The 27,006-nt window shown below is 38.2% G+C and overlaps 1 protein-coding gene across 1 annotated transcript in view; it reads right to left on the bottom strand.

Annotated features, from left to right (window-relative positions):
• Positions 1–27,006, bottom strand: part of NPSR1 (neuropeptide S receptor 1) — a 249,539-nt gene that overhangs the window by 19,824 nt on the left and 202,709 nt on the right. The window contains 2 exon segments of the mRNA XM_049781739.1: positions 9,981–10,019; positions 10,022–10,056. Of these exon segments, the coding sequence (XP_049637696.1) occupies positions 9,981–10,019; positions 10,022–10,056 (74 nt within the window).

Below are 27,006 nucleotides of genomic sequence, written 5' to 3' on the forward strand. Positions count from 1 at the left end.
GTCTAATTTCGTGGAGACTGAGTTGTATCCACATGACCTATGTCCAGGATGGGAGGCACCCTTGTATAAAAAGTGTGAGTTCTTATCCTTAGAAGATAAGATCTTGTGTCTGAGACCATGATTTCCCCTTATTTACTGTGCCTATACAAAATGTGTGGTGTCCTTTAGTATTGCTGGTGCTATTCCAGGTAAGGATGACAGGCTACACATACAGTATCTGTGGTGTGGTCTGAGCTTTTATCCCAGGTAAGATGCTTTCTTGGTTTTTGTGCCAAGAGCACCAAAACTGGTGAGGATAGATAAAATATGTATATATAAAAAATAGATCATATAAATAAAACTGAGGTCAAAAAAAGTAAATTGAGAATAAAAAAGAAAAAAGGTATTTAAAAAAAGAAAGTGATGGGGAGGCTATCTGTATGTTTAGGAATACATATCTTAAGATGCATTATTATAAAGATATTAAGCTTATGTAGGCAATATAGGCCTTCCAATTAGGTCTTCTGAGATATTTATGTGGGGAGTGAAAGATGAAATACATTTTTTACCTCATATTTCTACATCTTTCTACAAATTGAGAAAAGAAAAAAAAAGTGGGTGGGACCCATAGACCAAGTGATTTTAGATGTATTGGGTGGGGGCAAATAAAAGGTCAGAAATAAATACCCAACCCAAAGTCAACAACAATTGAATAGAATAATAAAATCAAGAGACCCAAGCAATAACAACCTAAACATAAAATGGACTTGTTACACTGGTAGACCAGGAAGCTAAGGGCAGAGAATGGGATGTATCCTAGAAACTTTGGTGAAGCTAGGTCAACACTGGTGGTGGGAATGGCCCTAATTCACTGTCACTATATGTCTTAAATACAACTATGAAGGACTTGTAATTCACATTGGTCTTAACAAAAAATAAAAAAAAAACAACAACAAAAACAGTCATGTGGCAAAGATCATGCTGCCCAGGATCACATCACCAGAGGACTCAAGCTGGCTTCCAATTAAGTGAGAGAAAGAGAGTAGGAAAGGAAGCAAAAACAAACAAACAAAAACAAATAAAACCCAAAATGAATCATAACTGAGAATTAAATTTAAAAAGGTATTTGGCTATGGTTGCTGGAACACATACTGACAGAAAGAGAACAAGTAAAGGTGAAACTTAGTGAGTTTTTTAAGAAATGACATTGTTATGGTGAAAGTGGAGGGGAGGGAAAAATGACAAGTAAGCTAGTTAATTGAATTATTGGTTGCTTTATCCAAGAAAGAGTTAGCTAGTCAAAACAGATAATGAAAATGACTGGGAGTGGTGAAGACTGGATCAAAGCATATTTGCTGGTGAAATTCAGTTAAGAAGGTGGGAAACCTCATCTCCTCTAACTTTGGTTCTCCAAACTCTTTGCTCATGTATTAAACATTCTTAATTTTCCTTCTACCAGTCTTTGAAGAGGAGAAACTGGACATGTTTTACAGTAATGCAAATGGTTCTTAAATGAATGATGGTTTGAATTGTGCAGCCTGTGCTTACAAAGTGAGTTTTAGCTCATGCTAATTGTTGCTCATGTCTCCTTGTCGGTGAGCAATAATCCCGGTGTGCTAACACCATTGGAAAACTTATTTAACAGCCAACTACTCCAGAACTACCTGGCATTAAAGATAGAAAATCAAATGAGTTTCATTTAGGAATAAGAGGCAGAGAGTCTATTTTGAGACAACCATCTGCCTCATGCACAAGGGATCACTGATAGTGTGAGAGTAAGATATAAACAGCAGAATAATACAGAGACTTGAATTAAAGAATAAGAATGCACATTGCTATTTCCACCACTACAGAAGGTAGTGGCATGCCATTTAGCAGAAGAAAGTCAGATCTTTTTGTGACATTGAGTTACTCAGAGATGGGTAGTTCAGGGCCCCCAATAATGTAAAAATTGAAAAAGTGAAGATGTAAGAGGTATCGGAGGTATGAAGAAAGAAGTTGGGGACATGCAGTTGTGAAAGGCCTGCCAAAAAAGTGGGTGAAAGTTGGAAATATTCTGAGTGATAGCGTAATTGACAGAATAGAAAAATCTTTGCTAACCTCAATTTTTTTTGAAGCCACACCTAAAAGTGCTCAGGAATTAATTCTAGCATAGTGCTTAGCGTCATCCCTAACTATGCTTGGGGAACCATGTGGTACTGAAGATTTAATCTGGGTCTCTTGCACACAAAATTTGTGCTCAATTTGTTAAGCTAGCTCCTGAGTGAGTAGTGAGTATAATAAAAATGGGAGTGGTCAATACTTCATTGAATCATAAGTAGCTGAAATAGAAGAGGTGAATCAGTTGGGGTTTGAACTCTGAGGTTTGGTCAGATAAGGAAACATGAGTCAACTCAAACTAGCTGAAAAGACAAGAGATCAAACCAATCTGGTTTGAAACCCAAAATACAGAAAGTTGATTACATAAATAAGATTGGAACCAGGTGTTCTAGTGGTCATTTTCAGATTTTAAAAGTTTTAGAGAAGAACACATGAGAAGATGAGACAGAATAGGGACTGAAGGCAGTAGTACACTCAACGTGTGCAGAAAAAAATATGCCAGAAAATCCAAGTTAGGAAATTTTTTTGGGGGGTGGCACACCCGGTAACTCTCAGGGGTTATTTCTGGCTATGCACTCAGTAATCGAACCCAGGCCTGTTCTAGGTCAGCTGTGTGCAAGACAAATGGCCTATTGCTGTTCTATTGCTCAGACCCTGAAGTTAGGAATTTTTTTTTTTTGTTTTCGGACCACACCTGGTGACACTCAGGAGTTACTCCTGGCTATGCACTCAGAAATCACTCCTGGCTTAGGGGACCATATGGGACGTTGGAGGATCGAACAGTGGTTCGTCCTAGGCTAGCGCTAGCAAGGCAGACGTCTTACCACTTGTGCCACCTCTCCAGCCCCTAAGTTAGGAATTTTTAATGACACTCTTCCCCTCACCCCACTTTGAGCTCTATCTTTTTAAATAATCATCTTTTTAATGTCCATAATGCCATTCCTTTGGAGAGAAAGCATGATCAAAGGATAAAAATTAAGGTTTCTGGGGCCAGAGTGATAGCACAGCAAGTAGAGCATTTGCCTTTCATGTGGCCTACAGTGGTTGAGATCACATCCCATGTGATCTTCCATAACTGCCAGGAGTGACTTATGAGGACAGAGTCAGGAGTAACTGCCACGGCATGCAACAACATCTCCATTTTAGGGGAACTCAGTACATCAGATGTGTCCCTAGATTTCCCTGGTGTGGAGATCTGAGGTGTTTCCCATGGGGTTCTTCAAAAGGCCTGCTGTGGTTGCCTTTTCCCCTGCGTGGATAGTTGAGGAATTCCCAAAGAGATAGATAGATTCATGCTTGGTATTACATTTTCTATCATTATTTGGCTATCTCTCCTGTGTAAATTCTCAGGCAAAAATATGGCCTCAATCAAATTCTTTTTGAAATACCAACACCAAAGATTACTAAGAGAACTCCTTTTCTGGATAATATTTAGTATTAAAATCAAAAGACAATATTTTTTCTCTTATGTTCATGCAGCCTCAGTGTCTGGTAAACAAGGGCATAGTCAGAATGCAGATCCTGGACTATTGATCCTTCTCAGAAAATGGAAACTGCACTTTAGGGGATTTGGCACCTTCCTTGACCTTTAAAACAATAGAGTTCACATTGGTTGAGACCATGTTCCTAGATTTTTTTCTACTTCTTAGTTTCCCTTGTTTTCCATTTGAGGTTGGTTGTTAAAAGCTGCCCTGAGAGTGACCTTTCCTTTTGCAACTCAGAATTGTTACATCTCATGTGTAACATCTCATACGCCCATATGCTTAAGTATTATTAAACTTTGCACCTGTGACTGGCTTACCCCTATAAAACACCCTGTTTAGAAAAAATTAAACTTGTCACACTCCTGCCAGAAGATGTGTTGGCCCCACATACTTGTGTGTGGTTTCATTATTTCATATTTCACCGCCCTTGCAACCCACTCTCCCTGTAATGGAGTCATTGAAATCCCACTGATGGCTGTAGTACAGAAGCCACCTGCAGCAAGTAATCCCTGAGCACTGGTGGTGTGTTCCCAAGTCATCCCCTCCCCACAAATAGTAAGGCATATGATGAATCATATGTTAACTTGTTATTTGAATCTTGTGTTATGTGCTACTTATGAAAACAAGCAAATTCCTTATCTTTTAAACCTTTCTTCCACATGTAAAGGGTAATAGCCCTTGCAAAGGGTGTGTGAAGATTTATTCTAGAAGAGAATGTTTGGAATGAAGTGACTAACACTCCTTGCTGTCTGAAGGTCACATCATATATGTCAATGAGATTCTGATCCACAGTCAAGCAGTCATTCAGAAAGCTTCCTATAATTTACAGCCTTGCTTCCTACTCTGTGTGTTGTAACCTTAAAAGGGGTCATAAACAATTTGGCAATAGTGAAAGATTTATGAAAACCTAATGTTCAGAAATTAATTAAAAATTCAACTATGTGATAAATCCTTTCTGTTTCTGGCAGTATTTGAATGTAGTGCATTTCTTGGATGAAAGGAGTTGCAAGTGGAATATGTTTAAGAAGCCATGATCTATAGTAATTAGACAGGAACCAGACACTGTTGTCTGCAAGCCAGACTAGGAGGAGGTGAGGCCTTTCTTTACTATGGTGTCCAAGAAACCTTGTAGCAATTTACTCCAAATGATCCAAACGTGATTAATGAGAGGCAACGTCTTTAATGTTGTCCTTGCTATCAACTCAAAACTAAACAGAAAAGGAGAAGCATGCTTTCTCAATCAACCTCATAAAATGTTCACTTCGTTTTTTTGGTTTTTCGGACCACACCCGTTTGATGCTCAGGGGTTACTCCTGGCTAAGCACTCAGAAATTGCCCCTGGCTTGGGGGGACCATATGGGACGCTGGGGGATTGAACCGCGGTCCTTCCTTGGCTAGTGCTTGCAAGGCAGACACCTTACCTCTAGCACCACCTCGCCGGCCCCATCACTTCTTAAATTAGTCACCTACAGCCTCTCATGCCAAGAACCACCAACCAGTGGCTATTCCACTGGAAAGCTCTCCACTGGAATATTGAGTGGGGGAACAATGAGCAAATAATAATGGGCTTTGCCTACTTTAATTTATCTCCACAATGTCTGTCTGCCAGTGTGAGTGTGTGTGTGTGTGTGTGTGTGTGTGTGTGTGTGTATGTGTGTGTGTTTAAAAAAAGACTTTTTCAGGAAGAAAATTTCTGATGGAGCATAACTGACAACACCTTGATCCTTGACTTGCCAGCCTCTAGAACTGACACAAAGTACATTTATATTATTTAAATCAGTCTATGGTACTTTGTTATGACAGCCTAACAGCCTGGCAGATTAAGACACTGACCTTGTTCCTTTGATTCCCCTCCAAATCAAGCTTTGAGCTTTCCCAAACCCTCTCATTACTCTTAGTGTGGTCACCGTCACAAGAGGGTCATGCTCTTGTTAGTGATAACTCATTTAAGCACTGGATGCTTGAGAATGCACAGTACCCACTCCAGGCCAGGCTCTCCTAGACATGCTACCTTAATGGCAAAGGACTATTTTTCTCTTGTGTAATTTTTAGACAGAGGGATGGAAGGCTTAACATGGTTACTTGATGGTAGGCAGACACTTTCTGAGTCTCTCACATTTGGGTGTTTCTTCTATGTTAGAAACATCTAGATATGGCTGCTCTTGCTCATTATCCAGTCACTCAATGGATACATGTTAGTCTGATCCTTGGGTCTTTCAGGAGACAGACTACTCTTGAAGTTATGCAGAAGTGCACTGTGAGATACTTTTTTTTCTAGACACTGAGTTGATGATGGAAAAAACAAACAAACAAAACGCAAGTAAACAAATAAATATGGCCCCTAAGCTGTGGCTCAGTGGTAGAGAGGTTGTTGTTCACAGCTGAGCCTGCAAGTGTAACTCTCAGCTCTGTCCCATGTCACTGCCAAGGTTGAAGCAATTGTGTGAACACAAAAAAAATCAGCATCCAAATATGTAAGCATTATAACCAAGTGTGTTGATACCTAGGATATAGCCACCACAGCAACAGAGAGGAAAATAAGTATCTCAAGTATGTCTTATATAATAATGGCCATTCAGATCAAAGGGCAGTGGGTTCTTATTTAGTATTACATAGTTTATATAATTATAGAATATCTTAATAGCAAGATAAAAATACAAAATTTTAAGAGACAGCTAAATTTTATCATTATCTTGCCATTTGTCCTTTTTCACATTTCTCTCATCTGGCCAATGGTGTTTAATTATAGTTGCAAATAACATTCTTGTACATAGTCACATTTTTATAGAAATTATATCTTATTGCTTTGATCCCCTCAACATTATAGCTACATCTCTCATTATAGATATTTCATATCTATCTATGAAAATTAATATATGGAAAAAGGAAGAATGCATTTTCCTTAATTAAAGAGGGGTTTCTTCTATTGAGTATTTCCTCCATGGAAGATTTCAGCTTCTTGTCTGTCTCTTGGCAAGAACTTTAACTCTGACACTTATTATGAAATACATGGAGGTTTTTTATCTATCCAGAACCATTTTCTTAGACATCAATAGAATGTCCAATTATTTGACTCAAGTCTGACTCTTTCTGGAGATTCCAGAGGTTAAAGGCTCCTTTCCATAAACTTCCCATGTACTCCTTCATTTCTAAGTTGCAAGCCCTGTAATTATGATCAACTGACTATAAATTGGAGATTTTCCTGACTCCTTCCTGAAGTTCAGTTTGCTAGAGGAGCTGACAAAACCTAGGAAACAATTCCTTAATTTTAATAGCTAAGTAAAGCCTGTAACAAAGAAGTGAGATGAATAGTCAGATGAGGGAAGACTTGTGAAGATCCCAAGCACAAGAATATCTACCACTATGTTGGGATGGAACCATTTCTGAAGCTGGATGTGTCTGCACACTAGAAGAAAGGTGTCTTGAAGGTCATAAGATTTGAGTTTTATGGCTTCCTCATGTAGACCCGGTCATTACATTTTTAGCCCCATTTCCTTCTCTGGAAAATTCAAGAAGGAACAGAACTAAACTGTCAAGTTTGTAACTCAGTCTTTCTGGTGACCAACTCTCATCCATCAATCATTCTCCAAAGCACAGTTACCTCAATAGAAGAAACGATGTTGTTGGTGCTCTTTCAGGTAAAAAATTTACAAGAATTTCAAGAGTCTGTGATGGCACAATCTTTCTTATGTATCACAATACACACATAATAATTTTCAGATCAACATTGCACTGCTATAATCTTATCTTCAGATATTTGTAATTTTAAGTTTTAAAAGTATTTCCTTCCTCTCTTCATCCTATCATTTCTCTTTCTTTGTATCAGTCCCTCTCTCTCTCTTTTTAATGTAAACATTTAATTTGAAGTTTGTTTCCTTGTGAGGAAGAAATCTAATTTCATTTTTCTTCAAGATGTTAGGGAGTTGTAGCAACAATAATTATTAAAGGATGTCTACTTATCTATAAATTTGAAATATTTAATTATATCCTAAATTTCTGGGACCACCACGATAAATTTTTCTGTTCAACATCTTTATTCGAGTACTTTTGTAATAAGAATACTATATTAAACAACTAGTATATTAACATATTTTATGTGACATCCTATATACAAAGGATACCCTCATCCATATTTTATTTTCAAGATAAAATTCTAGCCTTTATTCAGTGCTACTCACAATGAGTGAAATGAATGTACTTTACATATCCTCTCTGATTGCTTGTCTAGAAAATACAGAGTGCAGAGACTAGACTAGTGTGAGGGCGGTACAAGAATCTATGTAGAACCTAACAGAGCCTTAGCTGAACACTAGTTTCATCATGATTGGAAAATTACCAACCAGCTTGTGTCGACTGCTGCTTTTTATTGACATTCAGCATAAAAGTCAGCTGCCTATAACTGTCTTTCTGCCTATAACTGCCAAGCTCATTAGTACATTAACATCATCTGAGGAGATTTTCCAGAGAAAGAGGCTCACTCTGGAAATGGTAGATCTCACAGGCTGTGGTGTCCAGGTACTGGTGTATTTGAAAAGCAACCCAGGAAATAACCTTCTGAATCCAGGACAGAGACCCACTGTATAAAACTTCCTAGAGACAGTAATCATGCCTTTGTTCATTTGACTTTCTCCAGACAGTGCGTCATTGTTGATGAATGCACCAGAATTGAGCTTAATTCATATGGAGATACCGAGATATACATATCTCTAGTAATTCTTTAGAACATTAGAGTAATTGTATCAAAATTGTATCAAAGAGTATTTGAGAGTCCACCACACCTTCTCGCATGAGAAAAAGTAATGCCAAATGAGAGGGAAATGAGCTTGTTCTTAGTTCACTAAAGGCTGAAAATTGGAGGCCTTGAGCCAAGTCTCTCCACAATTTAACATCTTAGAGCTCAAAAGCTAAATGACTATGTGAGGAGACACAGTTCTTAGGTGAACTCTGCCAACCCTGTTTTTGAAGGCATCTCTGGAATGGAAACCAGCTTTTCAGACTCCAGGAGTTAGTGTTTGATAAATCTTGCTGTCCTATGTGAGTGCCTGAGGGTGAGCATGTTTGTGCATATTGAGTGTGTAAATGTGAGATTGAGTATACTAATATATTTATTTGTGTGTGGAAGTATGCATTTTATGAATGTATCTATTTATGTAGTAGCGGAAGGAGTCACATAATTTAAACTGCGTGTATGAGTGCACGTAGGGAAAAGTATACATAGTCTTTCTAATGAACTAAGTCACATTAATGTAAAACCACACAGATGGCTAATGGTTATATGAAACAAAATGCTCTGTATAACTGATAATCAGGGAAATTCAAATCAAAACAATAATGAGATATTACCTACTACCAGAGGTAGTGATTGTCACAATCACAAAGAATGAGAACAGCCCATACTGGAATGGATGTAGGGGAAAAGAACCTTATCTTCTGCTGGTGGGAAGGTCGACTGGTTCCACTTCACAGAAAAACTATGTTGCCATTTCTCAGAAAACTAAAATTGATCTTCCACAAAATCCAGCAATTCTACTTCTGGCATCTACCTCAACAGGCCCCAAAACACTGCTTCACAAAAACACTCATGCTTCTTTTTTATTATAACACTATTTACAATATTCAAGTTCTGGAAGTAACTAAAGTGTCAAAAATTGATGACTGAGTAAAATAATCTGTGAAATACCAGTCTATTATACAAAGAATAAAAATCATGCAACTTGGAGCTATGGGGATGAAATTACAAGGTATTATACTGAAAGAAGTGAATCAGAAAGACAGATGCAGAATGATCTTTCTCATATGTGGGATATAATGAAAAATAGTAAGAGAACAACAAATGGCCAAAAGGAACAGAGCCTGTCTAAATAATTGAGCTTACTAAAGAATAGGTATGGGGGATATATGGAAGGAGACTCTAGGGCATTTATGGGGAGTATGGTGTTGGAATGTTAATACCATATCACTAATAAACCATGTGGTTCTAAAAAAGCTGTAAAGAAAAACAAGAAGCCCTATTTCTTCTCTTTCTGGTATGAGGTTGGCTATGTTCTCCCCATAGTTAGCAACATTTGCCTGGTAAGACTCTAGTAAGAGGGTCTGATAGCACTGGTAGGTAGGAAGTTCACAGCATTCAAGTTCACTGAAATGGGATTCAACTTAGATAGACTATGAGTTTTGTTTCAAAGGTTACTCTGAGGGACTATGCTGTTACAGCCTACCCAATTCTAAAGCTCTCTATAACATTTTTTTCAGTGTCTAGTTCAAGTGAATAATTCAAAAACTTCTATGCAGAACTTTCGGTGGGTTCGATCTACTGGCTGTACCCCAACATAACAGTACTCCCTTAACATATCCAGAGTCCAAACTCATGTTTGCTAATGAAAACATGAAAAAACAAAGCAATGCAGAGAAGACACTTACCCGAGCAGTTAGAAAGCCCAGTCTCAAGGGCTTTATTTATATCCAAATATTTTGGATCACAATGGCATAGATGACACTGTAGAGAGAACCAGAGGCAATATTAAAATGGTTGGTAGGTTGAATCATCTTGTTCTGCCTAATGAATTGAGGGGGAAAATAAAAATGAATGGTATCAGGACCAAACAGCCATATATACATTGAGTGGAAATACAAAATGATCAGACTTAAACACCAAATCCAAAGTCAATGATGACAACAGAATCGATACTCAATCTACAACAAGCTATACACAGAGGGGAGTAGTTACACTAACACTCTGGGGGGTAAAGGAGGAAGATATGGGACACATGCTGGGAAAAGGGGTGAAGGGAGAACAACCCTGGTGGTGAGAATGGCCCTGATTATTTGTCATTAAATATTACTGTGAAAGATTTGCTATTCACTTTTGGTCACAATAAAAATTATTTTAAAAAATATGGTTGATAGGTTCTAACTGTGAGGATCAAATATATCTTTGTCTACTACCCCAACTTTCTAGTATGGAAGGAGGGGCTTCTTAACCACACCTGTCTCTATATTTTCAGTTGATGGAATTACACCAGATGCCAGCTACATTTTTCCCTTATCAGATGAAGAAGTAAGAATCTGGTGAAAGTAAACATGTCAGGTGGCATCCAAACACAGGATTCTGACTCAGAAAGATTTACATTTGTAATGAATTCTCTGCTTGCTGATTACTCAAAATTAAATTTATATGAACTTCAGCTTGACCCCAGGGCTCCCATCTCCAATGTTTGTGCCTTGTATGAACCTTTTTCTTTGATAGGACTAGAAGCCTTACCTGAGAGTCTAGGACTAACTCTAAGTGACTTTATTGCTACCTTTGAACAAGAAAGCCAAATTTGGTAGGTACTACAGTATTAGAAAATAGTTTGGCCAATATTGCATAGAAAGAAGAATGAAGATCTTTACTAATTTGAACCTCTGATGATACCCTAGTCCTCCAGAAATCTCGACGAACACAAACACTCTGGTCATACTCACAATAATTACTCAGAAAATGAGAGAATAGATATATATGAAGTTAGCAAAATGTTTTATGATAATATAATGCTTTTTTTTGCTTGGGAAAATAATTATTCTAATAAAACTTTATTTTTTTTCAAACACAGCAACAGAGGCAGGACCTTATGTTTAACACACACAAACTTAATGATTTTTAAATATAAAACAAAGTTTACAAAAAATTTTTTCCACTTTTTATAATCCCATTAACTCAGGAACTTTGGTAGCAGGTGGGAGTGAAGGGCAGCTGGAGCTGCCACTGGGCAGTCACCGGGCACAAGAGGAGAGCACCAGCCTGGGAGTGGCTTCACTCACACATGCAGGAATACTCATCTACTGGTCAGCCACACCACACACACAACACAGATGCAGATGTCTACCCAGCATCAACCACAGCCTTGTGGTTTATTTATACATTTATTTATACATTAAAAGATTCAAGTTGAAAATTTTCATTTGATGGTATTAGGAGGTGGATTCATTGGGAATATATATATGTAGATAGATAGATAGATAGATAGATAGATAGATAGATAGATAGATAGATGATAGAGAGAGAGAGGGAGAGAGAGAGAGAGAAAGAGAGTAATATATATACAGAGGGGTAGGGATTTTGCCTTGTATCCAGCCAACCCAGGCTCAATCCATGGCATCTCATATGGTCTTCTGACCCCCAAGGAGTGATCCATGAGTGGAGAGCCAGGAGTAAGCCCTGGGCAATGTCATGTGCCTACAAATAAAGAAACAAAACAAAACAAAAAGAAAGAAAAACTTAGGTCCTAAGAGTAGATATCTCCTAATTGGATGAGTGTCTTAATAGAAAAATTACCCAAAGAACTCCCCAGCTCTTTGCAGCATGTGGGACTGCAGACAAAAGGCTGCTTTTGAGAACCATGGAGTACATTGTTATATAATCTCACCACCATTCACCTCCAGAATGAGGTGATTTTTACCTTCCCTAATGAAAGCACATAGTATGGAAAATTCCACACCGCTTTGGAATTCTTACCAAGGAGACATACTTATCTGGATTGTTCCAGTTTTATATATGCTATTGATGTGAGAAATCCTAGCAATCCTGTGACTGTTTATTGCTAGAATCTTGTGGTACCTCCACTCCGCTTTCACCTCAGCTGTACATACTGAAAGCAGAGTTTCTGCTCTGGGATAGAGAATGATTCTTCTGTTAAAATTCTCCAGACATTACTTATTCATAGGATGCTCTCTGAAGCAGAGACTCCTAAAGCTCACACAATCTCTCTGCTTTTCCCTTATCATTCTCATCACTCTGCTTTCCTCCTTCCAACATTCCAAATATCTTTCAGCACACATTTTCCTCTCTTGGCCACAACTATCATTAATAGGCTCAAGCCTAAATTCATTGTGACTGCAACTCATATGCAGTTGACTTGGGATGAAGTTATAGCAGCTTCCATATTTCTACATCCACTTTCTGTTTTACTTGAAATGTATTTTATATGCCTATTATCTATGCATCATTTGCTGAAATCTAAGTTTCCCCTGTGAGCCTGTGACCATTATTAGTTCTTTCTTGAATGTTTCCATGCCACTATAATGCTAGTTACACTCCTCTTGTGAGGGGAAGTCGTTTCTTAAAGATCACACAGAGCTAAAAATAGCCAATTCTTAGAAATAGAGCAGAGAAACACCTGGATTAACAAATATACTTTCCTGGGGGATAACCCAGTAGTAGGGCATTTACCTTACATGCTGCCGATCTGGAACAGACCTGGGTTCGATCCTTGGCATTCTATATGGTCCCCTGAGTCTGCCACGAGTGATTTCTAACTGCAGACCCAGGAATGTCCCCTGAGCACTGCCGACTGTGGTCCAAAAGCCACCACCACCACCACCACCACCACCACCACCAAAAATTAAAACCCCAGAACTTTTCTCTCTAACTGGATGGTATGCTTCTTTAATTTATGGATGATCATACAAAAGCAGATCTATTTCCCTTCATTCTCTTATAAGGAAAGCTCATAGTGGGGAGAAGGTAGGAGAGCCAAGGCAGAACTTTTTCGTGAGTCACTTGAGACCAATTCACAAGTCTTAGTTCTGGGATGTGCTTTAAATGCATCTATATAAAAAAGGGTTTCAAAGATACAGAGGAGAACATTACATGGAGATCACATGTGCATCTGTATAATGCCTGTAACACTAAGCAGAGGGCTGGGGATGAAGGGTATTGCTCTCAGTCATGAATTCAGGTTTCTCTGCCAAACAGAGTCTAAGGCTCCCTTTCTGTAAACAGACTCTATCAGCTATAATGTTTAATATGTGTATGTATGTAGGATTTATCTATTTTCTGCAAGTCATAATATGTATTATTAACAGTTTCTAAAATGTATATGCAGGTAAAAAGACAGTTTTTGAAAAAATGAATTAAAATATTGATTCACGATTTTGTGGAATTTTAGGAGTTTAGCTATAGTGAGTCATCTATAAGTGCAAGTGTCACTACCTCTACAATCAGAAAATGATCTATCCATATATGAAATCTGAAGAAACATTTTAAAGAAAAGAAAATGGCCAAATTAATCAAAACTCTACATTTTATCTACAAAATTAAGTTTAGCTGGTGCTACTGGTAAATGGGAGAAATCTGATGACATCAGTGGAGGGAGATATATTAACTCTGGTGTGGGTGAGGTGTTAGAATGATGCATGAATAAAATGTATAATAGGGGAACAGAGTCATAGTACAGTTGACAGGGCATGTGCCTAGTATGTGGTAAACCCAAGTTTGATCACCAGCATGCCAGGAGTTATTTCAGAGAGCCTGCCAGGAGTAATTTCTGAGAGCAGAGTCGGGAGTAACCGATGAGTGCCACCAAGTGTGGCCCAAAAGCAAAAAAGGAAATGTATAAAGACTAGTACTATAAATCTTGATATCAATACTACTATAAATCTTGATATCTGGGACCAGAGAGACAGCATGGAGGTAAGGCGTTTGCCTTTCATGTGGAAGGACGGTGGTTCGAATCCTGGCATCCCATATGGTCCCCCGTGCCTGTCAGGGGTAATTTCTGAGCATAGAGCCAGGAGTAACTCCTGAGCACTGCCAGGTGTGACCAAAACAAACAAACAAAAAACAAAACAAACTTGATATCTAAAGAAAAATGGATAATTTCAAATTAAAGTGTTGGCTTCCATAGGGGTTCCTGGATACAAAGGGTGAATATCCTATGGTGGTACCTCGGTGCTCAGTCACACGAGGCACCATACTCAGCTTGCATCATGAAAATGTCTGGATAAAACTCTTTAACACACCCTTTATCTCTAGATTATGCCTTCTTTTAGGACCTGAAGCACATAACCAGCCAGACCACGGAAGCAACAACCATGACCTACAGATTTTTACTACAGGGCCTAAGCATCGAACACATTCAAGCAAACTAACATGCCCTTCCTCTTACCCTCTCTTCTCATTACTTTATATATTTTGTTGTTGTTGTTGTTTAATTGTTGGTTTGTTTTGTTCTGTTTTGTTTTTCCTTTTCTCTCTTCTTGTCTCCCTCTTCCTCCACCTTCTCCTCCTCATTTTCATCAATTCAATCCATGTCAAATAAAAACCACATGGTTACCTCCTCTATAGGAAAGAAAAGAAAGCTGATATATAGGGTGCTGTGGACAATACTGCAAAGGGTAAACACCTATACAGATAGACCTCACTAACACAATGGTTAGTACTCGAGACACAAAACCTATACATATCCAAAAGTTGACCTTTTAGTTTTCTTTCCTTACAAGTACTATACCTACCTATCTTTCTGTACTCAGCGCATCTCGTGCCCTCCCCACCTCTCTACATTAATATATACCTAAGCTAACTTCTATATGTTTATATGTGGGCAGGAGCACACAGAGATAGGAATCCTCCTTAAGAGACAAACCTAAACCACAAATGACCCATACCTAAATCCTTTATAACCCCTCCCATGTACTATTCCCTCTCCCCCCTTCTGAAATCCGACTATCCCTTCACCCCTCAATCCAATCTCTAATATTCCCACCATATTATAACTCTTCACCCTCAGTTCTTAACCCATTAGGCATCAAGACCAACCTCCTACCCCAACGAACCAGTACCCAGTACCAAAGTGAAGAGACACCCACTCAAACTCACACCTTGTTCCTGGCAAGAAAATAAAGCCAATACCCTGACTGATTCATGCAGTGTGGCCCTCCTAATCACCTCTCCCTAATGTAGACTGTGGCTTGATACCGGATTAGCTCAAAAGGACCCCCACTGCAAGAACTCTACCCAAGACCTCCCTGCCTGGAGCTCACACCTCACAAGAAAATCTCAAAAGACAATGGGAAAGCCTATACTTTCATCATAAGTATAAACCTATATAACACTACCTCTTATACTGTTTCTCTCCAAATGTAATCTCCTGTATCACTTTCTCCCTTTTTCTTTTTTTTCTTGTTTGCTTATTATTATTATTATTATTATTATTATTATTATCATCATCATCATCATCATCATCATCATCATTATTTGTTTTGTTTTAGTTTTTGTTTTTTTGATTGGATTTGTTTTTTGCTTTTTATGGGTCACAGCTGGCAGCACTTGGAGGGTGCTCCTGGCTCTGTGCTTGGCAGTTGCCACTTGTGAGAATGGGGGACCATGTGGGATGCCGGAATGTGAGCCACTGTCCTTCTGAAGGAAGGACAGATGCCTTGCCTCCATGCTATCCCTCCCGGTCCCAATTTATTCATTTAAGTACGTCTTTTATTTAATCTTCTTTTTTTAAAGAAACTCACTGCTTTGGCACCAACTTGTGCTAGTTTTGATATGACAATGAGGAAAGGACAACTAAGACCAGGTTGTCCTATCACATCACCTAACACTAAATGGAAATCAGAAGAGGTATTGTCCTTTGAACTGTAAAAAATAAGAGCACCAACAACAGAAAACTGACCTTGATAACTATGGCTGAGCAGAACCTACCTTGGGACCAATAAGGAAAATCCTACCCTACGCTGTAGCCCAGGACTCCAACAACAACAACAACAACAAGATGTCTTATTGCATAGGCCCAACCTGGACAACAGAGATTGAGCAGAACCTTTGGATCCATAATATCCTAGGCTTCGGCTTAGGGACTGAATGAAAACAGGGAGCAAGTGTTACAGAAGACTAAACACACAACAATGATGGATAGGAACCTCTAGAACCGTAAAGACTCTATCCTAGACCCTGACCTACAACCTGCGCAAATACAAAGATCGCTAGCTACAGTGGCTTGATTTTCTCACACACAACTGAGAGGAAAATTTCCTGGCACCACAAAAAAGCCTTTGGGATGGAGTAACGAGTATATATGGAGCCAGGGGTTGATCCCATGATGGTATGCTTCAAGGATGGAGAAACCCTGAATCTCTTAGGCCACGGGAATTTTCTTTCTTTCTCAATGCTTACTGTGCCTATGCAAAAAAAAAAAAAAATGGTGGTAAAGCCAAACCCTGCCACTCCAGCACCCCTACTTTTTCTTGTTCTGTTTTGATTTATTAGTTTTTGACTTTATTTTCCTTCTCATTTTTTCTTCCACTTTTTCCTTTCCTTTTCACTCTTGTGGTTATTATTTGGTGATTTATTTTTCTTTTTATTTGCTGGGTGAATTTTTTTCTTTTTTCTTCCATTTTTTCCTCTCTTTATTTTTTGGTAGTTGTTACCAAATTTTTTCTCCCTTTTTTCTTATCCTTTTTATCTTCAATGATGGTGGAATGAATGTTCAATCTACAACAAGCTGTAAAATGGAGACCAGTTGCACTAGCATTCTGGGGGGTAATGGAGGGAGATATGGGATTCATGCTGGGAACAGGGGTGGAGGGAGGACAGCACTGGTCGTGGGAATGTCCCTCATTCATTGTTACTATGTACCATAAATGATGCAGTGAAACATTTGTAATGCACTTTGGTCACAATAAAAATTAAAAAAATTAAAAAAAATAACAAAAATAAAGAAACTCTTTTTCTTTAGATATGTCTGAGCATATATATTTTTAGTTTTTGTCATGTGTCTGTTTTCTTTTCTCTCCACCCCCAAATCCACATGCAATATAATGTAGCACCACTTCTTCCTGCATAGGCATATTAAAAATAAGGGAAATTTTACGTCTAAAAACAAGCTCTTATACTAGGGATAAGAACTCATACTTTTTTTTACAACACAGGGACATCTTCCACCCTAAAATTATGTCATGTGGAACCAACCTAGACTCCAGAGAAGTAAGCATTGACCATCCAGCCTTGACCCCTGGATCCCAGACATAGAAACAATAGAGTTCTCCACAACAGCTCCAGGAACCAAATCCCCTCCAGTGCATTCATAATGCTGCTCTGACATCACCATACGCCAGTTCTAAATTGATAACCTGACAACAAGAAAATGGGAACAATTAGATCTAAGAGCATTTATCCTTCCTCACCAGCCTACGATAAGACAAAATCAGAAGACATGTCACCCTCTGATCTGTGCAAAAGCCAGGATCGCTATATACAGATGACTGGTTGTTACAACCAGGACTATACAGTACGCATCTCGGGACCAACATCAACAACAACAACAACTACAACAAAAAGCTCTAACCTAGCTTTTGGCCTATAACCTGTTCAACAAACAAGATCTCCAATTCCAGAGGTCTAACTGAGACAACCGCAACTGAACAGGCCTTCCAGAAACATAAGGAAAGACTCTATCCCAGGCTCCATCCTAGGAGCAACATAATGACTAAAAATACCAACTACAGAAGATGAATTAAAATGGCACTGAAGAAGCAGAACTCCTAGAACCACAAAGAAAGACTCCATCATAAGCTCCATTCCTTGAGCTGCAGTTACCAAGATCTCTAGATAAAGAGGTCTGATTTTACCATCCATGACGAAGCAGAAGTCTTCCATATACCACAAAAGCACCGAGGGGAGAGTAAATGATCATGCAAGGAATCTATAATTAATCCCACGACAGTATACTTCAGGGGTGGAGAAACCCTGTATCTGCTAGGCCAGTGGTTGGTAATCTTTTTTTTCAACTGAGCCAAATCTCGTCAAAACCAAGATTAAAATATATTTTGAGAGCCACATTTTTTGTTTGTTTGTTTGTTTTGTTTTTTTTTTTGTTTGTTTTTGGCAGTGCTCAGGGGTTACTACTGACTCTATGCTCAGAAATCACTCCTGGCAGGCTTAGGGGACCATATAGGATGCCAAAATTCAAACCACCGACCTTCTTCATGAGAGGCAAACCACCTTACCTCCATGCTATCTCTCCAGCCCCGAGAGCCACTTTTTTAAAACTGAAAATACATAGGATGGTACACTGTTTTTAGTTTCAATAAGGTTTTATTGAGAATATTCTGCATGCAAGTATCCACATAGGTCAGGAGGACACAAATAACATAACTAATAAAACAAAAACTTTAGAATGATATTATTTATCGATAATGTTGAATTCCATAAAATTACTTTACAATGTAGAGAAAATTACATTTTGGCAATGACTGAAAAGTCACAAACACTAATGTGAATATTGGCCTTGCATTTCCTTGGATAGTTTGAGTAAGTCGGGTTTGTATGTTTGTTTTTAATTTTAGGTACAATTCTAGGTTCTCATCAATGAGATGATTTCTCAATTTACTCTTGATAAGATTCATGCTTGAAAATGTTTGTCCGCATAAATATGTAGACCCAAAGAAAGAAAGAACAGCAAACACTAGCTTTTTTAGTTGATTATATGAGTCAGGAATACTATTCAACTTATCTTCCTTCTCTAGGTCTTTCAAAGCAGACCACTTGTGCTGTAAACTAAGTTCACATTTGTGTTTCTCCAATCTTTCTGAATTAGCAAAAAGACGTTCAAATTTCGAGCTCCACAGTTCTTTTTTTTTTTAAATCCAGAAATTGCATTTCAAAGTTGCCAATGTCGATATTAAAGGGAGAAAAATTTAATTTCCTTACAGTGGCATCCAGAGGTTTTTTTTTTTTTTTTTTTTAACAAAGGCCAATGTCACTTTGCTTTTTCTAAAATGCTGAAACCTCTTGAGGAAAGCTTTCCTCATATTTAAAAGTGCTATTTTAAAATAGGTAATGTCAATATCAGAATTATTTTCTTGTCAATGTTTCACAGACTTGAAAGGTGAATCAAAGTTTCTCTGTCAAAATCTTCAGCAAAAACAGATCATTTGTTTTCAAACCAAATAACTTCTTGTAATAGAAAAAATTGTGTTTCCTTTCTCCTGTAGTTTATGATTAAGCTGATTTAGATGTGAAGTAACATCCACCATGAAATACAGTTTTTGAATCCACTGATTGTTTGTTAATTCTGGATAGTGAACACCCTTCTCAAGAGAAAATGCTTTGATTTCTGATAATAAGTAAGCAAAACATTTCAAAACGTTTCCTCTTGATAACCAAAATGTGCTGAAAATTTGAAACCCTAAAATATGGAGATGAAACAGGTAAAAGAGAAAAACCTTTTAACAATCTTTAAAAGCAAGGGCAGTGTTCCAGAGAAAAGTAATGATTTCACTAAAGGAAAAAAATCTATTGACACTTTAGTGTGTGCTGCAAGAAGCCAAACTAAAATACACACAAAAACAAAAACGGCACTTTGTTAAAGGCATATGATATCATATCATAAAGGAATTATGATAGAGTACCTGAAGCTTTTTAAAAATAATTTTTACTTAAGCATATTGTTACAAAATTATTCATACTTGAGTTTCAATCATAGGATGTACACCACCCTTCACCAGTGCACCAATGTCCACCACCAATGTCCCTTGTTTCCTTCCCCTTCACCCTCCTCTGCCTATGTCAGGGGCAGGCATTTTGCTTTTTTCTCTCTCTCTTTTCCTTTATAACACTGAGGTTTACAAAATTTCCCTTATGACACCATGGTTTGCAATATTCTTCATTAAAGGGTACCATGCATGTCACTTATCCATTTTCAGTATCCAGTTCTTGTCCAGAGTGATAAGTTCCAACTATCAATGTCATAATGTACTTTCTCTATTCTAACTGAACTCATCACTTTTTATGGCAAGCTTCCTAACATGGACTAGTCCTCCTGTCCCTCATCCCTATTTTCACTAGACATTATTACCATATTGCCATTTATTATTCTTATATCCACAAATGATTATTCTGTGTCTACACCTCTCCTTCTCATTTCACTCAGAATAATAATCTGATGTGTTGATGTATATACAGTTGATGCACTGTGCATGGCTCAGTGTTTTTGTGTAGAAACAGAAGTTGCACACCGTACATTGTATCCACTCATTGTATGATAGACTGGATTAAAAAAAAAACCTCCCTGTTGAACTAAACTCTGTGACAGATGACACAGTAAAGATAATTTGTGAAATTCACAATTGTGATCAAATCCAGGCTATTCACCACCCTGGGTGAGAGTATGGATGCCCACTACTAGCATCTTCTCCATGAAGAAGTGAAGTGGCTGTGAAGGGGAAGGGTGCTCTCTCGCCTTGTTGGCAAGAGGGAAGAAGTAGTGCAGTTCCTGTGAGAGCAGAACTCTGACTTTGTATAGCCCCAGTTGGCCAAGGAATGGGTAGCTAAGCTTGTGTATTTGGCAGACATTGTTCATTTTCTCTATGAATTTAATATTTCTCTGCAGGGGAGTTTCACAAGTAGTTTTTACAGTGAGACATAAGATGGATGTGTTCAAAAAAGAATCTGATTCTGGGATAGCTGTGTCTGAGAAGGAGATATTGAAATGTTTCCACTCTTGCAAAAAATTTCTGATTGGCACTTATATTATGCAGAAAATAATAATCAATATGAAAAACAGCATTTAAGGGCATTAGCTCACAACTTTAATCATGAGTACTCTGACAATGAGAATCCATGGAAAAGAAAACTCTGGGTTGAGAATCCCTTCATGGAAGATGCCCACTCTTGTGCAAAATAAAATATATGTTTTAAGATCACTCCAGGCACTGTATTTCTAAACCCCACCCAACCTGGTCTGAAGAAGCAGGGTAGCAGGAAAGAAATAATAAACCAAATCTAGCCAGGAAAGGATGATCATGGAGTCCATGGCCTTTTACCTTGTACTCTCTGCCTTGAGCCCAAAAAGCTAGAACACTTCTTTCTTTATTAAAACCAATTCCCAATACCAGGAGGCTTCAGGTCAAGAAAGAAACAAAAGTACATATTCAGTGGACTTTTACATATCAAAGGAAGAGGTTTGAGAAAGGATGACATTGAGGAAACACCACCTTTGTTTAGGGTTGATACTGGGTATCATCTTACACTCTTGGAGCCAGCTGCCTGGGCTGCACACAGGGCATGCACTCACAGAGACTGGGAGCAGAGAACTGAATCCTGGAGGGCAGTCCAGCACACAGAAGAGCAAAATTAAAAGTGTAAAGAAGAACCACATGTGGCTCGCGAGCCGCAGGTTGTCGACCACTGTCCTAGGCCAAGGGAATTTCCTCTATAATATCCCCAATAGTTACTGTGCCTATGCAGGGGCAAAAAAGGAAAAAAATGCACAAAATAATAATCATTTTTCCACATATATATTTATTGATTGATCAATTTTTTGACGTCCTTATTTTGGTATAGATATTGAAGTTGATGTCTCCATTTTTATTTTATTTTATTTTATTTTATCTTATCTTTCTTTTTCTTTTTGCACATGATTTGATTTCAGAACCGAGACTATTGTGTGGTGCTTGTCTTTATTGCTCTAATGCTCACTGGATATTTAATTTGACATTTCTTTCTGTATTGTTGTGGTGTTTCAATTATCATTTTTCATGTCCTCTCTCAAACTGAGGTTGATAGCCTCTAGAAGGACTCTGCCCATTTTCAGCATATTTGATTTATTTATTTTTTCTTATTTTTTTACCCCATTCTATTGTTTTTCTTTCCTTCAAACAAAACCACATAACTCGATTTATCTAGCTCAGCCTCTCAAATAGAGGGAGAAACAAGGGAAGGCACCAGGACCAAACAGATATATGATTACTAATAATAAGCTAGACAAAGAGGGGACTACTTACTCTAGCAGCCCAGGGGGAGATAGTGGGGGATAGTGGGGGATATGGGTTGCAGAACTGGGATGGGGGGAGGACAAATTTGGTGATGGGTATTCCCCTGATTCAATGTTAATATGTACCTAAAATATTACTGTGAAAGATCTGTAAGACATTATGATCAAAATAAAAATTAAAATAATAAAGTGTTGGCTTCTTTCTTTTTTAAAATTTATTAAACACTGTGGTTACAAAATTATTTATTATTTTTAGTCATTAATTTAATTTAATTTAATTTATTTAATTTATTTCAGTCATTTATTTTTCAGTGTATTTTTATGGAGATCTCCTTAGAGGTTATATTTTCATTGGGTTTACCAAGCATTGGATGAATGGTAGAAGAGCTAGTTTTTCTCATGATAGAGTCATTTTACTTAACTTGATCTATGAATTTAAGAAAGCTCACTCAAAACTATTGAATTTATAGGTTTCCTAAAGGTCTCAGAAGAAAAATTTACTCTGTAGCTTTCAGTAGTTTATATGAATTCACTCCTGTCTGGAACCAGCAGGCATGGCCAACTGGGTATCAATTAAAGTTGTTTTTGGAAGCAAGTTACAGTAAAAAAAAAAAAACCCAATTTCAAGCCTCCAAGCAATTATAACATTTGTTATCTCCCATAATTGCAATTTCAGGAGTCAGTGCTAAATTTTAAAATTCTGGGTTCTGTCCAACTTTCTCTCTTTTTCCTCAGGATAGATGTCTTCCAAGCAGACTGTAAAAGTTTTGGGCATCAATACAAAGATAGTAATTTCTGGAGGAATCAAAGAAAATTCATCTTATTCTATATCTGTTTTCTAATGTGGAGGATATCTTTGCCAGAAGCACGTCAGAATTATTTCCCTCAATTATCACTTTGTATGATTGAATTATGTGGCCTTTCCTGAAAAATTCAGTCTGAGAGGTACTGTTGCCAGGAACGTATTAGAATGAATGAAAATTCAATCACAATTCCAGTGCAGAGCAAACTAGCAAGGACAGCTCTTTTAAGCCCTAACTCCTATTACATCTTGTGTAAGGGTACATAAATTTCCTACTTTCTTACTAACTTGTGATGACTCATCCTCCTTGACTTTGTACCCCATGACTTGGAAGTACTATCTGGGGCTCATTCATTCACCTTGGCCTTGTGCTCTGCATGACTGTAAAAAAGTCAACAATAAACTTCCATTAGTATGATAATTATTTTCAAGTCAAAATATTTTTGGTCATGAAATAAGTGCTTTATGACAAATGTGCTCTTTGCAATGGTCAACCATGGATTTTTTATATCTCTATCTTTATCTCACAGATAGAGCATGGGATTAATTCTGGGGCTCACTGGTTGGCTGGGTTTCCCTGGGGTTGACAGCTACTGCCTGTAGTTGATGTATTTCATGTTCATGCCAATCCTGGAATGGATGGATTGGCAGCAATTCAATGCACAAGAAACCAGAAGGAGTCATAAGAGAAAATGTTAGGATAGTTGAGCAGTCAATTGGATTTTACCTGAGCCAGCCAAGCTTCTATTTGTCTGCTGCTTCCCCTACCACTTTTTAAAAAATAATTATTATTGTGACCAACGTGAATTACTAGTTTTTCACAGTAATATTTAAAGTACATAGTGACATTGAATCAGGGGTATTCCCACCACCAGTGTTGTTCTCCCTCCAACCCTGTTCCCAGCATACCCCTCTTTTGCCCCATCCCACATTTAACATAAATTATCTAAGGGTTAATATTGATGTAATTAAAGATACATTGTTAATTTACTCAGTAAAGGTGAAAGGAAAAGTATGACAACATTATAGGAATTAAATAGAGAAATAATTTAAGTTCTTAGAAAGGAAATAATCTCAGAAATAGTAAAAACAATTATACTTGGGCTAATAATCTCCCAGCAATAGATAAATTGTTATGTTAAGTGAATTTTTTTTTGAGCTTTGAATTTTTTTAACATAATTTTTATTTTGATCATAGTGGCTTACATATTGTTGACAATAATATTTTAGGTACATATTTACATAAAATCAGGGGGGATTCCCATCACCGGTTTGTCTTCCCTAATCCTCCGTTTTTGTCCTACCTCCCATATCCTCTTCCCTCATCCCCAGGGCTGCTAGAATATGTGGTCCCCTCTGTACCTATCCTATTACTTCATAGTCTTACACCTGTTTGGTCCTGATGCCTCCTTTATTTCCCTCTCTAATTGGGGGGCAGGACTAGCTAGTTCAAGTTATGTGGTTTTGTTTGAAGAGGAGAAAAATAATAAACTGGGGTAAAAGTCGAATACGCCGGAAATAAGCAGAGTTCTTCTGGAGGCTCTCGTCATTGGTTTGAGAGACGAAGGAGAAAAAGAAGGTGAAACACTCTATCCCTACGAAATGAAGTGTCAAATATCTATTAAGAGTTCCAACAATAACGCTAAGCACCACAAAAACAGAACAAAACAAACAAACAAACAACCAAAAAAAAAAAAAAACCAAAACGCCATGGTCTTGAGGTAGGCACCATGGCAGAGCCCATGAAGAGGGAAAAGAAGGAGCCAGAGAGATCACATGGAGGCAAGGCGTCTGCCTTTCATGCAGGAGGTCATCAGCTCGAATCTTGGCGCCCCACATGGCCCCTCGTGCCCGCCAGGAGCAATCTCTGAGCCTGGAGCCAGGCATAATCCCTGAGCACTGCCGGGTGCCACCCAGAAATCTGAAAAGAAAAAAAGAAAAACAGAAAAAAAAAAAGAGGAGAAAAAAAGATAAGTGGGGGCAATAACTTCAATAACCACATTAAAACAAAGAAATCGACCAATTATAGATAGGTAAATAAAAATAATAATAGTAGTACATGAAGATAAAAAGTAATATATGAAAAATAAACAATTTTTTCCCTCCTGCCCAGGCACAGTAAATATTGGGGTCATTCGAAAAGGGATTCACATGGCCTAAGAGATATGGGGTTTCTCTGCCCTTGGAGTATGTTGTCATGGGATCAACTATAGACTCTGTTCATGATCCTTTATTCTCCCGGTGGTGCATTTGTGGTGTTGGGGAGGCTTCTGCTCTGTCCTGGGTGATATAGTGAGACCTCTGTATCTAGAGATTTCAGTATCTGCACAGTTACAGGGGTGGGGCTTATGATGAAGTCAGTCTTTGTGGTTGTAGAAGTTCTGTTCCCTCAGTGTCACTCCAGTCCATCTTCTGTGGTTGGTGGTCTTGGTCTTGGCACTAACCCTGGGATGGCACCTGGAAACGCAAGGAAAGGCTGCCATCTTGGTTTGTCCTCCCTTTGTATCCAAGGATGCCCAGTCGGCTCTCCACTCGGGCTGGGGGTCCCTGTCTCTGGGATGGGCAGCTGCATGGGAGTGAGACACTCACCTGGCCTTTCTCCGCTGGGTTTGGGGTCCCTGTCTCTGGGATGGACAGCCGCGCGGGAGCAAGACACTCACCCGGCCTTTCTCCTCTGGGTTTGGGGTCCCTGTCTCATGTTAAGTGAATTTTAAAAATAGCTACTGCTATATGTATGTGTGATGTGTGATGTGTGTGTGTGTGTGTGTGTGTGTGTGTGTGTGTGTGTGTGTGTGTGAGAGAGAGAGAGAGAGAGAGAGAGAGAGAGAGAGAGAGAATAAGTGATATTGGACACTGGATTTAAAATCCAGAAATTATAAGTCAACACTCCCTGTATTCAAAAGATATATCCACAAAGGAAACAGTAAATCATCATGAAATCTTAAAAGCAACATACAAACTAGTTTGATATTAGTGGAGAAATTTAAAATTTTATTTCACTATGACAGGAAGGTATTACTTCATATACAGTTGGTATTTGAATATGAACCTATTTGATAGAAGTAAGGAGGGTGAATTTGGGCTTGGTGTAGTCATAAAAAATGAAGCATAGAGAGGCCCAGGGGCAAAAGGCCATAAAAGAAAATGTCTTGTGTTTGACTGGTGAGTGGGTGCCTCACAACCCTGGGGAATCAGGTAATCTGTGAAAAAAACTGAGCAATCTTATTAGATATTGAATGTATATTAATCTATAAAAATTAAAATGATGTAATAATCATGGCAAATGAAATGCTAATATAGTTTCTGAGTTCTCTTCTTTTCTCAATGAAGTCCATTACTACTGATCTAAAAATATTCAGAGGCAAATGAGAAATATTTGCAGTACATAAAATGAAAAATATAATTTGATAAAGATTGTCTTTTTTAAAAAAAAAACAAACTTTATTTATTTATTGATTAATTGGTTGGTTGTTGGGCCACACCCAGTGGTGCTCAGGAGTTACTCCTGGCTCTGAACTCAGAAATTGCCCCCGGCAACCTGGGGACCACGTGGATGCTGGGAATCAAACCAGGTCCCTCCCGAGTTGGCCGCATGCAAGGCAAATGCCTTACCGCTGTGCTATCTCTCTGGCCCCTATAAAGATTTTTTTTTTTGGTTTTAAAAACTAAAGGGAAGACTGGTTCTAAAAGACAAGAGTATTTATATTATAAACAATGCATATTATAGAGTTACTGTTTCAAACCAAAAGAAAACATAATTTGGTCAATCATGTGGAATCAAATAAGCTTGCATTAAGAAAACATATTTAATATAGATGTTTCCTTTGGTATTTTATTTTATTTTTTATTTTTTTTGGATTTTTGGTCACACCCAGCAGCACTCAGGGGTTACTCCTGGCTCTACAATCAGAAATCGCTCCTGGCAGGCTTGGGGGACCATATGGGATGCCAGGATTCAAACTACTGTTCTTCTGCATGCAAGACAAATGCCTTACCTCCATGCTATCTCTCCATCTCCCCCCTTTTTTGTTTTTTGGGTCACACCCAGTGGCGCTCGGGAGTTCCTCCTGGCTCTACGCTCAGAAATCGCTCCTGGCAGGCTTGGGGG

Source organism: Suncus etruscus, chromosome 10, assembly GCF_024139225.1.
Source record: "Suncus etruscus isolate mSunEtr1 chromosome 10, mSunEtr1.pri.cur, whole genome shotgun sequence".
Classification (NCBI taxonomy): domain Eukaryota; kingdom Metazoa; phylum Chordata; class Mammalia; order Eulipotyphla; family Soricidae; genus Suncus; species Suncus etruscus.